The sequence below is a fragment of the Strongylocentrotus purpuratus genome, unplaced genomic scaffold (assembly GCF_000002235.5).
Source record: "Strongylocentrotus purpuratus isolate Spur 01 unplaced genomic scaffold, Spur_5.0 spur5_scaffold_6, whole genome shotgun sequence".
Classification (NCBI taxonomy): domain Eukaryota; kingdom Metazoa; phylum Echinodermata; class Echinoidea; order Camarodonta; family Strongylocentrotidae; genus Strongylocentrotus; species Strongylocentrotus purpuratus.
In genome coordinates, this window is record NW_022145612.1 from 44,604,210 (window position 1) to 44,619,288 (window position 15,079).

Below are 15,079 nucleotides of genomic sequence, written 5' to 3' on the forward strand. Positions count from 1 at the left end.
GTGCATGGTACAGACCAGGCCCCCATATTTCTTAAAATTGCTCTCTTCAGAAAGAAACATTGTACGTATGAGTAGCAAAGGAATATATGCACGATACATGTTTAATAACGTCTCTATACGCCCAAGAAGAGACAAAGTTTGTAAAGTTTAATTCCATGACTATGGAATTCCTGTTCGTCAGGATGAGATTGCGCTTCAAATAAAAAGGTATACAAACTCTGTGCATTGAATCGTCGTGCTTGGCGAGACTTATCGGATAATTTCTGAAGCTGTTTATGAACGTATTGATCATCAGCTCCCGTGCTTGATAACTTTAATAAAGAGGAGCAGAGGAAAAGGACAAGATTTGATATCCAACTTCAACATGGGATGTCGCTCTGGAAGATGCCATCTTCGCAAATGGGCCGCGGATACTTCTGACTTACACGGTCTCAAGCATATAGCAGGATCTGGAAACTTATTTCGCCGTCTCGTCTGGCTGTGTCTCTTCCTGACTGCACTTGGTTTCTGTATTTACGAATGCTATCTTGTTTTTGTGGGATTTTTATCCTTTAACCATGTCACTCAGGTCGATGTCTTGTATAGCACCGAAGTGGAGTTTCCAGCAGTGACCGTCTGTAATATTAACAAATACAGGGAATCAGCCTTTACAGAGGATGATATTAAAAATGTCGGCGTTCACCTAGGTATGCTAATCTTCATTAATTTTGTTCTTCAGTATCACCCACCAAGCTAATAAAAATGTATAATTAAAAAAAAAATACATTGAAGTATACATGTGCCTATCCTAAGGCAAAAGTACTCACTCGATCATCGCGATCCTTTTTTTAAACATTTTGTAAACAGGAAACGTTAATTTATTCATATGTGTTTCGTTGTAATTTGTGCAATCAGTTGCTTCTAGAAATAAAAGGGCCTCATTTTCTTGAATGAAAAAAACCTTATATCAAGAGGAAAATGATTCTTTTTGTAATAAGAATAAGCTTCTAAACATTAAAGTTGCCTGGCCTTATGCCGAGAAACGTCACCGACTGCTCATCCTCTTTTTAAAAATAAAGGATGTGAATGGTACGAAGTCTTGAAAGTTATTGATCAAATTCTACGCACACAAAATCTGAATAAAGGACGCCCAAATATCGATCGCAAACGTATACCTCTATCAATTTTTAATGGCACAACGTCGCTCATTAAGCATTACACCAACACGAAGAAACTAAAAAACATTACTTAACTCAAAAGTTCTTTTCACCTCTTTTTGTTGCATATTATTTTCGTTTTAAGCTTTTGTTTTTCTGCAATTTTGGCATTGATTTTATTCCATACATATATATATTTTTAAAATTATGTCTAGATAAAGCATACTTTTTTTATTAATAATGTCGCTCAGGCCATGTCTCATGAATGAAACTGGCGAGCAAAACAATCTGCATTCACAACTGACAAAAAATTGTTCTAAATCAATTGCTGATAAACACATATTTCATGGCATTGATCTAATTGTACATTTAAAGCATTATTTTACAAATATAATATTATTTTCAGAATATTATATGAACAAATTGTCCACCTAAAATCTACACTTTCCAAATTTACAACGAGTAAAGTTCATTTTGATACCAATGGTTACCTTTTAGTATCATCGATCAACAGTGACGAGGGTCTTTTTTACACCTAGTTTGATGATCAATGTTAATTTCTTGTTCTTCTGTTATTTTTGGACGTTACAGGTATCATCGATGAAGATCATAACCTTCTCTTGCCTGAGCTTTACACTGATGAGTTCAGAGATTTCATTGATTCTGTTAACTGGACTGTCGTGGAGGAGGATCCTGATTACAACATGACCGACTTCACCATCAGAACCGGACATCAGAAAGAAGACATGATACTTTCGGTATAAATTGCGATGTATATTATGGACGTATCCGGACGCCTACCCCTGAACATCCAACCCCGGATAACCATCCCCAGTCAACTACCCCCAAGGACAACTAGCCCCCAGTACAACTACCCCCTAGGGCAACCACCCTCTAGGACGACTACTCCCGAGACAACTACCCCCGGACAACTACCCCCGGACATGTACCCCTCAGACAACTATCCCTTAGGACAACTACCCCCGGAAAACTACCCCTAGGATAGTTGTCCGGGGGTAGTTGTCATAGAGGATGGTTGTTGTAGGGGGTAGTTGTCCGGGTGGTCGTTTTCCGGGGTAGTTGTGTTCCGGGGGGTAGTTATCCGGGTGGTAGTTATCCGAGGAGGTAGTTGTCCTAGAACCATATATGGAAAATACGAATTTAACACACACCATGTCGTCGGCTGGTAGACATTAAAGGCATTAACTCATTATGCTTTCACTCATACTGTGGAGGTGTCGTGATATATTAACTTTTATTATTTATTATTATGTTTTATTCACATGACCTCTTAATCCAAGGGTTGAGGGTTCGAATCCAACCCCGGCACTAAAGTTTAGCAATACGTCAATCCACATTTGCCACCCTTCACCCATGTGTAAATAGGTACCCGATTTGCCAGACCGCTATAATAATAGGCCATTTTCGTAATGAAATCAAATTTAAAGCACGATTCTTCGTTAAAATGAATCATTAATGTAATGCAATTAGCATTGGGACTATTGAAATACAATTATTCATAAAATTGAATGAAATAATTTGTAACATGGCACGTAACAAAGATTTATGTATTCAATTTGAGTAAATTACACAAAATGGTCTATTGGCCGCCGGCTATAAGCTGGAGCGCCTTGAATCCGCCATTATTATTATGTTTTTTCAAACAGATTTAGCACCCTTCTGGCTCTCAACAGACAATTTGATGGGACATGTTAGTATAGAAAGATTGTTATCAATCATACGATGTACCATGGTTACATATTTGTTCTAGGGATTAGTATGTCCCGTGCGTATTCAAACAAAACAGGGCACATGACTTGTTTTCCTCAGAAATAGCTTTGCCGTTACTTTACTGAACAAAATACGTCGAGTGACAACTGATGAGAAATAAGGACTCGATCTCCCTGGATACCCAGCAACCAGATAATAGTCAACTAGTAACTAACTGTTTGCCATCTGTTCTCGAAAGTGTCACTACAGTATAACAAGCTCTGTGTAGAGATGTTCAAGGATGTACTCTCACAGTAGAAGTTTTATAGAATATTACAATTCAATTTTTTTAAAGACGCTGTCGGAAGTGAAATGAAATAGATGAATTCGTCCTTGTTTTCACGAAGTGACGGTAGTGAGGAAAATCGTAACGCAAAGTGAATGCAATTTTTTTTCACTACCGTCACTTCGTGAAAACAGCGACGAATTATATCAACGGAAATCTTATAAAATATTATATCAATATATGATATATTATGTCTATCAGAATAGTAAACGCTTTCTAAAAAACGAAATCTAATGCTTTGAATGTTGCACATCATCTTCTTTGGAGTACTCATATTCACAATGAGTTGCATTAATTTAATCACGGATCATCGCCTCAGCTGTTTAGGCGAGCCGGTCGGGTCCACATGTGTTGTAGTCACCGTAACTGAGGTATATTTGAACCCTGTTGACCCGTAATTTGGAGGGGTGCGGAAAATGAGGTTTTAATATGCCTTTGTACAATAATGAAAGGGAAAAAATTTGTTTATTCATTTATATTTGTATTCCACGTTCATTCATCTTTCCTTCGTTATAAAGTTGAATTTTCGTCGGATAAGGTCTTTAAGAACAATCAAAAACACAATCGCAAACGCTTACAAAATAAACTCAAGGACAGTTTCAACACCCTTTAGTATATCTCCCACACAGCCATATAAATCATGTTCAGAGTACGTAATACGTCATTGTCATGTCCGCACATTTCATTTATTTGTTCATGTTTTTTTTGTTCATAGGTTTTTATTCTCTTCTGTCATAAAGAAAATTTTACATAATTTATAACATTGTATAAAAAATAACAAAATAATCTTCACATATATAGGTCTAAATAAATTTGCGAGTGAACTTTTACATTTTCATACAAGGTTACAAATAAAGTTACACATTTACAGATGAAAAATATTTACATAAACAAAATTATATTTTCGCATTTTAAACAAATCGCAAATAAAATTTGTATTATTTCATTGGGTGATGAGGCTGCTGATATTGATATTGATATTCTGAAAGTCATTGCGATTTTGTTGTTGTTGATATATTTTTTGGTTTCTATTTATGTTTGGAATAATTTTCATCTATACAGTGTTTGTGGAAAGAGGAACCGTGTGAAGAGAGCGATCTCCAACATAAACTAACACATCTCGGGAACTGCTACTCGTTCAATCTGCAAGGAGAAAACTCGGATGAAGCCGACTGGAAGCACTCATATGCTGCGGGTGCAGGTAATACCTCAATGACACCACCAAACCTAGTGTCTCTTCTGCTAAGAGAAAAATAGAGAATAAGAAAAAAATAATCCGCCACAACGATATATAACGTTTAAGATAAAGTTGAGTTATGGTCATGCGATTGCATTGTGGAAGAAACGGTGTGGAATCTATCAGAAAAAGTTGTTCATGTAGCATATAAGTATTGGTGTGCACTGCAAGGTTCTAGAATCATTAAAGTGATAAGAACTTTGACCCAGTCTTGGTAAAAGCATCAAGCACTGTACACAGAAAGATGCATATGGGACTCATTTTAAACTGTCACATGTCATATTTAGAATGATGAAGGCATTTAAAGAGCTTTGCTTTTCAGCGAATATTTTTTTCTCTGATGGTCTTCCACACTCCCGCCCCCCCCCCCCCCCCCCACTCCGAGAACGGACGGACCCCATGCGTGTTGCCAAAATGTCCTTTTCGTAACAAAAGAAAAAGGTCGACCCGTATTGACTTTACACACCGGACTTTTGCTGAAAAGGGGGGGGGGGGGGGGGGTCGGTTGGAACACGCATATGCGTACCCTAAATAACACTGAGTGGGGGGCCGGGTCCACTCTTCAATAATAACAATGAAAAAGCTCACAATTTGTTCACCTCTCCCCCAGAACTCAACCTTCTCTGTAAGTCATTGTTCTTAGAGAGTGTAGATATCTAGTATGAGACGACGGAACGGCCTAAAACCGGAGTAAATGGGAAGGATAATTTATCAACATGAAAAAGGGCAACTTGTGTTCACTTTAAGTGTTCTTTTAATGAATATTCATGATTTTTTAGAGAATATAAAAAATTATTGGGACGATGGCGCACATCTAACCATTTGATTAAAAATCTTTTCCAATGTTTGACCAGACGCGTTCCCTTGAAAGCAATTAAACGGTCAGAGTAAACATTTGGTCGTGTCGTTATGACAACAGAACAGTCGATGAGCCGATGATGGTTTGCTAATTCGAAGTTATTACAATTAGTATACTAATCAACAACCTTATAAAGTGATCTGAAGGAAGAAGTGATGCGATGTGTCTTGAACGGGCTAAAAAAAAAAAAAATCGGTGTTTCCTATTATAACTGTGTACGTATAAGTTGAAGAAAACACCATTATAAAAATCCCTCTCCCCTTGACATTCTTATATTTCTCTTTCAACATTCTCTTTTTTTTGTCCATCCTCATTTCTCCACCTTTCTACATGGTCCATCCCCTTTCTCTTACTCTTCTTCTTCTCTCTCTCTCTCTGTCCCCTCCCCCTTCTCTCTACTTCTGGTTCATTTCTTTCAAAATACTATATTCTACCCAACTCATTGACTCTATCACGATTTGAACCTCGCAGCCAATGGCTTACAGCTCATCCTGAACATGGAGACTCCCGAGTATACCCCGACCAACGATCTAGACGGAGGAGCCATGGATGCGGGTCTTCGGATCATGTTCCACTACCCGACGGAACCCCCGTACCCCAAGGAACTTGGCTTCGCAGTCGCCGCGGGAGATCACTCATTCATCTCCATGCGGCATGAAAAGGTGCAGAATAAAAATCATCTACTTTCTTTGTTCGTTGTTGAACGTGTGCGTGTGCGTTGTGAGCGCGTGTGCGTGTTTTGTTATATTATGACTGTGTTAAAATATGTATTAATATCATGATCGTATTCGAATTCACGCGATTTATTGCGAATCAGATTAGCAAGAGATTACTGAATAAATAATTCAAGGCGTCCAAATCGTATTATAACAGCCTACAAATTAGAAGTTGATTATATAGCACTTCCACTAACTTACTACTCACATCAAAACAAAATCTTCTACTAGAATCAATGGAAACCCCTTCTGCTATAAGCTGTTAATGATAAGTGTTTTTAAAGTGTATCAGCAAATTAATTTCTGCATGGATGCCCATTTTTTAAAACTCCGAATCTGCCAAGCCCACACTTCTTGCTCACTGGTTCATGCAATATATCTTTATGACGATTTAATTTTTCCCCTTCAGATTTGTATCGACATAATTTATCTACTCAGCTAGGGAAGCAATATTATAGCAACCTGATGCAAGATCAATAAAAGAATTCTGGAGAAAGAAAGTTGTTCTGATCAAGTTTAATTTTCCTTGATCCCAAACTCAGATCACGAGTCTACCCGACCCTTACTCCGAGTGCGAGTCGGATGGCGCGGACATCATAACCCACTTCGACCACTACTCCCTGCAAGCGTGTCGGATAGAGTGTGAAACCCTGGTCGTCGTGGCCGAGTGCGGTTGTCGCCTCCCCGAGATGCCAGGCGATGATGATGTATGCGGTCCAGCTGATTTACACGAGTGCGCGCACCCTACTTTAGGTATGTGCGATGCAAATGTCTCAGTAAATCGACAATAACAACGACTGATAATAGAACAGTGAAAGAATGCTCATCCTTTTCCGTGCATTTATTGTCTCAATATAAAACAATTATATTGATAGAAGGTATAAAACTATCCTCCTTCTTCACGGTATTTACAATAAGATTGATGAAAAGGCTATGATTTCTCTCATCATTTTTCGTTTTAATTTTCAATTAAACATATCAGTGCCATTTATAATCATTTAAGAATCATCCTCTTTTTTAATTGTATCTTTTTGGTTTAAAATGTTTTTTTCTCTTTTTCCTGTCGTTTCTTTGACTCCAAGTTTAGATTTTTATTTTTATCTAATTATATGTACAAACATGGTCACTGGATTTCAAGTTGCACACGACATATAATATAGCCGAACAAAATGAAGACGAAGAAGATGTAAAAGAAAGAGGAGGAGCAGGGAAAGACTAAGACGACTAAGACTTAAAAGAAGAAGAAAAAAAAAGGTGGTGATGATGATAAAAATAGTAGTAGAGGAAGTATAAGGAGAAAAAGATGATGAAGAGAAAAAGAAGGTCAAAGACAAAGGGATAAAAAGAAGAAATAGAACGATGATAAATGTGTAACATTGATCTGCTGCTTATCTTTACAATGTGATTATGTTTCATTTGAAATCAGTTGAATTTATCACTGGGAACTTGGATTCAGCAGAGAGTTGCGAATGTTTCTCGCCCTGTGAAGTGGAAAATTATCCGTTTACCCTTTCAACTAGCAGACTGCGCTTGACCTACCTTGAAGCACTCTTTGCGAACACCAGTACAAACTTCACAGCTGCATACATTGGGTAAGAAAAGAAGAAACATTTCCATATCATGGAATTATTGATTGAATTATCGGGCATTCTCGAAATAGGTTATTGACCGAGTTCTAATTCGGAATGATTTTCACAATGAGCTGAAATTGATTTAAAAAAAAAAATCTTTTTACTTTTTATCAACAGTTTGACCCTGTGACAAAAAGATTAACGATTGATTATGTCATCCCTAAATTAATCGGTTTTTTTTTTCTTCAGTTCAATTAATGCCATGCCTGATAAGTAACAATTAATTGCAAGAAATTTTGTACGATTCATTGTAAGTTGATTTTTATTTTACAAGGCCCAGATCCTCCTTCGGTATTGTCATTTTTTTGGACTCAAAATATACATCATATATTCCAGAATGCGCGATTTCTCGAAAAATAGGGGTTCCAGAAAACAATTCTAAACGAGTAGATATTTTCTCTTAAAGCCTGTCTGTACTAGTTTGGAGGGATTAAACAACCCAGGGTGGTTACTGACAGGTGGCTATCTCATCAACTCAGCTCTCAATTAATATAAGAAAAAGAGGATTATGGGGGACCAACGGGCACCGCTTAGGTATTGTTTTCTATATAGAGGGAGCAAGTAGCTACAAGTAGTGCAGTGGGGATTTAATTCAAGAGTTATAACAATGTAAAAACAATATATCTTTTTTTACAAGTCTTCTGACTAGGTTTGATATCACATAAAGTTTATGATGTCATCTTTGCCCCTGCCACATCCATTATCACCAGATTATGAAACTTGCAGAAGATAGTATTATTATGCACCGAAAAGACCCCCACCCCTAAAAAAAAAAGGTAGCCTCCAATGCTTTTTCTTTTCGCCAAGGAGTCGGATCAATTAACTTAAAATTAAAGATAAGACAATTTTTCAAATAATTCGATACATTATCCGTTTTTAATCATTTCAGCGAAAACATCGCAGTGGTATCGATGTACTACGAGGCTTTAAATTTCGAGACAATCGACATGTTGCCAGAGTATACTGTTGCAACATTGTTAGGTAAGTAGTATGTAATTCAATAATAATAGATCACATTTATAACGCGCCTAATACATTGTTTCTAGGCGCAGTATGATGTGATGTGATGATTATACAAACATTGTTGTGCAACATTATACATAATATCTGCTTGAAAAAAACAATAGAGTAACCATTCCTCTATTTAAAAACACTTCATTAAGTTTCCAAATGCAGATAAAGTCACCCTTTCTGTAAAATGGATGAGACACAAACTACCAGACATGCCGAAAGATTTCATCATGGACGAATGAACCGTCGAAGTAGTTCTTTGTTAAATAAAACCTTATCATACCTTATAATTTAATGGCGGGAAAAATGGGGGAAAACAAAAACCGATTTTGAATGGTGGGAGTGGATGCTTTTTATCAGCATTATTTTCTGCTTAAAATCATATTAACCTGTATTTTCATTGAGATGATCTTACGAGCATGTTTCCTATTTTTCTTTCATCCCAATCTATTTTTTAAATAATTCATCCATTCTGTTTTCTTTTAATTTTTCGATCCAATCTCTCTATTTACTGCTCTCACTCTCTCCCTCCCTCTCTCGTCAACCTCCTGTCTTTTTTCTCCATTTTTTACTCTCCCTCTCTCCCTTCTTTCTCTTTATCCCCTTCCCATTCTCTCTTTTTATAACTCCCTCCCGCATTCATTATCTATACAGCCGTTCTTGGAGGTAATCTTGGTCTGTTCTTGGGTGCCAGTTTCCTGACATTGGCCCAACTCGGAGAGTACTGTTTCGATGAGGTGATCGGCTGGTGTATCTGTACGCCAAAAAAAGAAGACGATGATAAAAACGACGGTGGAAACAAAGTCGAACCCGTTTCTACAGTTACGGCTATGGATGCTTGGGGTGCTCAAAAGCTCTAGAATAGGAAGATCACGCGATGCTATCCAATCAGAATGACCCCTTGAGTAGTAATAGCTGGTACCCTCATCATGATTGGATAAACGTTCATTAGCTAAAGGTTCAAGGGTCAAGCCCTCAACGGGTTAATGCCATACATGGTACTCTGTTCCTTATTGTTAAACACTGATTAGCGAAAGTTGATTTTTATTCTTCCAATGAGGATCAACACATGGAGGTGTTAGTCGTGCAGCCTGATATCCTACTCCTGATTGGCCGAAGGCATATTGGCTAAACTTTTAATGGCCAATCAGGTGATATTTTTGAACGAATAAGCTGCGCTGCACTGGTACCTTACTCCTGATTGGCTAAACACTAAATAGCTAAACCGGCAGGGGCCAATCGGGTTCTGTCTCTATCATGTCTACAGGAGCTATCTAAACCCTCACCCTTTATATCGGCATAACGGTTGGAAGAAGAGCCGAACTACTGATTGAAGATTGGATAGAACATCAGCTATACAAAGACGCCAAACCGTCCATGTTTGGAGATAAAGAAAGAAAATACATACAATTGATTTTTCGCAATCACGTAAAAAGATCTATTCATGATGTTAAACCTACACTAAATCGAAATAGGACAACACTATTGCAGGCGTTTGAACACAAACACATCCATACTTTAAACAAAAAATATTTATTAAAGCCTTATTTCATTGTTACATTGCCTCGAAAATAACTTACCTCGGTGTCATCATAATGAAGAATTAAAAAGGTTTACAATAGATTTCATTTTAGTGATCACTAAAGCTAGATATTTCAATGCAATATGTGTTTTATAAGTGCATTATCATGTAAATAAAACAGAAGGACATGTGAATATTCACATAATGAGATACATAATGCAAGGTGCATTGTCCGCTTACAAATGATATCATGCATTGTAAATATTCACGTAAATTATATTTTATCTTTTCCAATTATTGAGAAAGATTAAAAAATTGGAATAAGACACACAAAATGTTGAGTACGACTTCACAGATGTAGGGAGCAGTATACATTCGTTATTAATAAAATGTGAATATTTTTCGATACGATAGATAATACAAAGCCATTGACGTCGTTTTCTGGAAGGGATAGGTTATTGTGTATTTTCCTACTACAAAGACCGACGACTTAAATTGAATCAGTCTTGCCAAACGCACAAGTAATTGGTACTCGTTTCAAGTATGTCATCTTACCATGTACAAAACAAACGATCACCTTTTATAAAACGTACCCACATTCTGTTTCAGTGCATGCATGTGATAATATGTGATTATAATATGTACAGTGTAGTTTTGCTTTAAATGATAGTGTGAGGTATTTTCAGAAACACCGAATAGAATAAGATTACCATCATCTTACTTGACCAAAGGCCCTATATATATAGTTGTATTTATCTTTTATTTTGTATTTACTATGTGGCTTGTATTATTAATGTAATCTTACTTGTGTGAAATGTACAGTAAGTTAATGATTATTATGAAAATAATTTGCTCTCATGTGTAACAATATATATACATGTATATAGCAATAAACCATGATTGGCAAATATACATTACAAACCGAACTTACGACTCATCATTTCAGTCTAATACAAGCCAATATAACCTGTTAAATTATAATACAGAGAGATAGAAAATAGACAGCATTATTATGTTAGCGGTCTTCCTTAAATGTTGAGGTGCATAAAAGTACAAGGATATAATAAAGATTTTAACATTGAACACAACTTTATATAATATAATTATCTATAATATAATTCTTTTTATGATCGTTTAAACGCGGAGACGGTAATTATGGAAGCGCAGATTGTATAGACTACGGAATAAAACCTTGGAAAGACAGAAGGACAAAGATTATCAGTAATTATATCCTCGATTCGCTCCTTGGAGTACATTTGGTATACACAATAACAGATCGTAATACAAAGACAACAAAATATGTTAAATTATATACACCATGTATACTTGATATCAATGTAAAGTAAAGTATAACCTTCAGAAATTATTTTTCAAAAACCAAATATGTATAGATATATTTGATTGAAAGTCGTGATTGAAAAAATAACCACACCAGAGTTGATGGCTCTGGGATGTGGATTTCATTTCATCAACTCAAACTCAAATTCCAGTTAGTATCGGGCGAGACAATTAGTATTCTATCACTTTATAGTTTTTCAGTTCAGCATGTGGATGTATTTACATGTATGTTACATCTCCAGTTAACATATATTTTACATTGTACCATGATATTCAAATAAGTCTTTTTTAGGTGTATGACTCACTCGCATAGCTAAAACATAAACAAGCAAAAACAAAAACATACCAAGTATCAAGAAATTAGTATTTGAATCAAATTTTGCGTCTGTGCCCGCTTCATTAAACAAATATGCTTTTAATGGTGGAAGGTAAATTGATTGTACATTGTGTAGATTGCAATCTTCATAGTATCCACCATTATTTCAACCATGCCAATATATGGTGGAAACGTATTATACAAAGCACAATCACAGTGTTATCTTTAACTTGGTCCACCTTGTTCAATCCATGTATTCACAATCTTAATATTGAAATGATTGTATACATCATCAAAGTTGACAATGGTTACTCTATTCTGTTTCAATTATGTTGTCAGACTTTAAATTCATAATGAAATCAAGAATTAAAAGTCGTTAACTACCACATAAATATGTTAATCCAAGATTTATTCCGTAACCATGGATCAGAACTGACGAAACTCGCGTAAACATTTCGTATCATTCTCGCCTCACATTGGTAAACCACACTTATTGTTCTTTTAATTTAGTTAGTTTCTGCGTTCAAAGTTAGCTTCTAGCATCTTCCTTATGGATTTTACTTGAGTTGGATGTTGTCGACTAATCCATTCTTCTGCGCGTGTGATGCAATCCCCATGAGCCATACCTTTACCCCCATGAGACTGGAGAGGGCGGGGTAGAGGGATGCTGTCCATTTGTGATAGAACCTCCCTCAGATAGAGAATGAGGAGGAGGGTAAGTAGGATGGAATGGAGATCCCGACGAATGTGGGATGGTACTGGGAGCTTGCCTATGTGAGTTGAGAAGAAGGAAAATATGAGTGAAAATCTAACGTACAGGTGGCGTGAAATTCCGTAATTTAAATAAATCCTTCGGCGATTTTAAAACAAATATTTTTAAAACTTTTTACTCGCATTCCATCTATGCTGGATGCCATGAATTTGCAGGCTACCCATTTAAACACGTAAATCTATCAATGTTGAATTAATTCTAACTTTCATGAAATTCCATCGATTCTATCCATCCATTCTATTCTATTTTTCATTGATATCGTGTAAAAGCTTAGTTGAACGATAATTTTTAGTCAAGTTCTACAGAGCCTGAAATGTGATTATATTTAATACCAAATGTGTTTTGTTAGGGTTTGTTAGTCGTCTTTTCATTGGCAGATTTTTATAACTACTTACAACAATACGTATATATCTCCTGGAAATCCATGACGAACAAGTCATCTACCATGTGTTCATGATCCTTCCATGTCCAGAGACCATTCTGCAATAATCAATAACATTCATCAAAAGGCTGACCCATTTTGTAATTATAAAAAAAAAGTACTGGCGAGCTTCCGAAGTGTCGAAGCTATCAATTAAGCAACAATTTAATAAGATGTTGGAAAAAGGGGGATCGAGCTTTTAAACGAAGAAGACATGACAAAAATGCGACAGGTTGTATCTTTAAAGCGCTTAGGCACTTCGTTGTATCGATGTATCGGGCGCTATATAAAAGCGGATTATTATTATTATTATTATTATTATTATTATCTTCAAAATGACCTCAGAAACATAGGTGGAAAGAGTACAAGAAATATAGAAGAAAGAAGATCGGAATTCCAGGATTAGAAGTTGTTGCTCTCGTTGGAATGATTATAAAGTCTGTGTCAAAGACTGATCATGATTATGTACACATTTCCTAGCCATCATATTATATTTAATGGTTTTAACCACAATCTGCACTGAATTTCCTATCTAGTAATAATTGAGCAATTTGATCTCCATTTAAAAAGAGTTATGGTAACAATTTCATCAGGGATATTATGGATACCACATCGTAAATAAACGAACAACACTTACCTTATCTTGTTCTGATATCACGCGGTTGATTTCTGACATATTCCTCTTCGACTCTTTAATCTTGATCGGTGATCTTAACTCCTCCATAGGGTGCTGTTCCTCATCATCTTCCCATATGTCACTCTCACTGTCAAGGTCACTTGATACATCGTCATCGTCCACTATTGCTCTTCTTAAAATTGAACCGAGCATAATATCATCTGCTTCAGCCATTCCGGAACGCGGTAAACTAGAATAGATGTGCATCGGCGCACCTCCGGGTGGTGGTGGCGGTGTTGCTATTGCTTTTGCACTTGAAAACGAACCGAGCATGAGGTGGTTATCTGCGTCAGCCATTCTGATACGCCGTAAAGAAGAAAGGACGGGCATTAGTGGCGGTGGCGGTGGCGGTGGTGGTGGCGGTGGTGGTGGCGGTGGTGCAGCTCCGGGTGGTGATGGTGGTGCAGCGCCTGGTGGTAGTGGTGGCAGTGGTGGGTAAGGTGCTGGTATCTTCTCATCACCTTCTTCTATCTCATAATAATCCTCAAGCGCATCTGCCATTCTACCCTTCAGACTAGACTCTACAGATTTGATCTCATCTGCACCCCTTTCCATCATGAAGCGTGCACCTTCAGACATTTCTCTTTCCTCAGTTGGCATTGAACGTCTACTTGTGGCATATAAAGACGAGCCCCGATATCTATATTTACTTCCCATGTATCCATCCTTGCCTTGCCATCCTTGCTTTGTTCTCTTTGCTGCTTCTTGCTTTTCTTTTTTGTCTTTTCCCCTCATCCAACCAAACAATGCACTCATCGGTGATTTCTTTTTCATGACTTTGGCAGATGTTGTTTTGAAAGATTCTGCCGACGCGTCGAGTGACATGGATTTTAGTTCGAGATGGTCCAGGGTGTCTTGCCTGGATGGATCCGGTAATACCGTTATTGTCACATCAACTTTTTCAGCCAGCCTGTGAGAACACCATGGGGTTATGTCAGCACGTGCTGCCTCCACCCTTTTCTTCTCCTTGTTTTTCGGCTCGTGTTTTACTGCTTTTCTACTATCCGTTTTGGCTACAGGTTTCCACATGCTGCTAGTTGGATGGATGACTGCTGTATCTGTGTGAATTATATAATATTCATAATGATTTTGAGTTCATCATGTTTACAACCTTTACAGAGAGGTGACACAAATTTAAAACATGTCAGTTTTTATTGTAATTTTGAATAACAATATTGTTTAAGCTATTAATTATTTTAGAATACGTTGATTTTGTGTTGATTTGGCAATCACTGGTCGCACAGTTCATCTTGAATTAGACCTAATAAAAGGAATTTCAAGTTTATTACGAACTGTATGTATTGCATTCGCAGCGAACACATTAAAACATATAAATGAGTGCTGGTAAAAGGAATATTTTGATAATATGTCCTTAGACATTAGCTTGC

The 15,079-nt window shown here is 36.9% G+C and overlaps 2 protein-coding genes across 2 annotated transcripts in view; one reads left to right on the plus strand and one right to left on the minus strand.

Annotated features, from left to right (window-relative positions):
- On the plus strand, window positions 1–11,080 carry LOC575477 (acid-sensing ion channel 1A). The gene is made up of 8 exons (XM_775875.5): window positions 1–686; window positions 1,728–1,894; window positions 4,255–4,393; window positions 5,760–5,950; window positions 6,547–6,757; window positions 7,431–7,596; window positions 8,525–8,616; window positions 9,301–11,080. The coding sequence occupies exons 1-8, from the start codon at window positions 365–367 to the stop codon at window positions 9,504–9,506; spliced, it is 1,494 nt and encodes a 497-aa protein (XP_780968.3). The 5' UTR covers window positions 1–364; the 3' UTR covers window positions 9,507–11,080.
- Window positions 10,161–15,079, minus strand: part of LOC590750 (protein mono-ADP-ribosyltransferase PARP4-like) — a 27,839-nt gene continuing 22,920 nt past the window's right edge. The window contains exons 29-31 of the mRNA XM_030972219.1: window positions 13,653–14,749; window positions 12,990–13,074; window positions 10,161–12,592 (exon numbers count right to left, since the gene is read on the minus strand). Of these exons, the coding sequence (XP_030828079.1) occupies window positions 12,333–12,592; window positions 12,990–13,074; window positions 13,653–14,749 (1,442 nt within the window). The 3' untranslated portion in view covers window positions 10,161–12,332. The remainder of the gene's footprint in view (window positions 12,593–12,989; window positions 13,075–13,652; window positions 14,750–15,079) is intronic.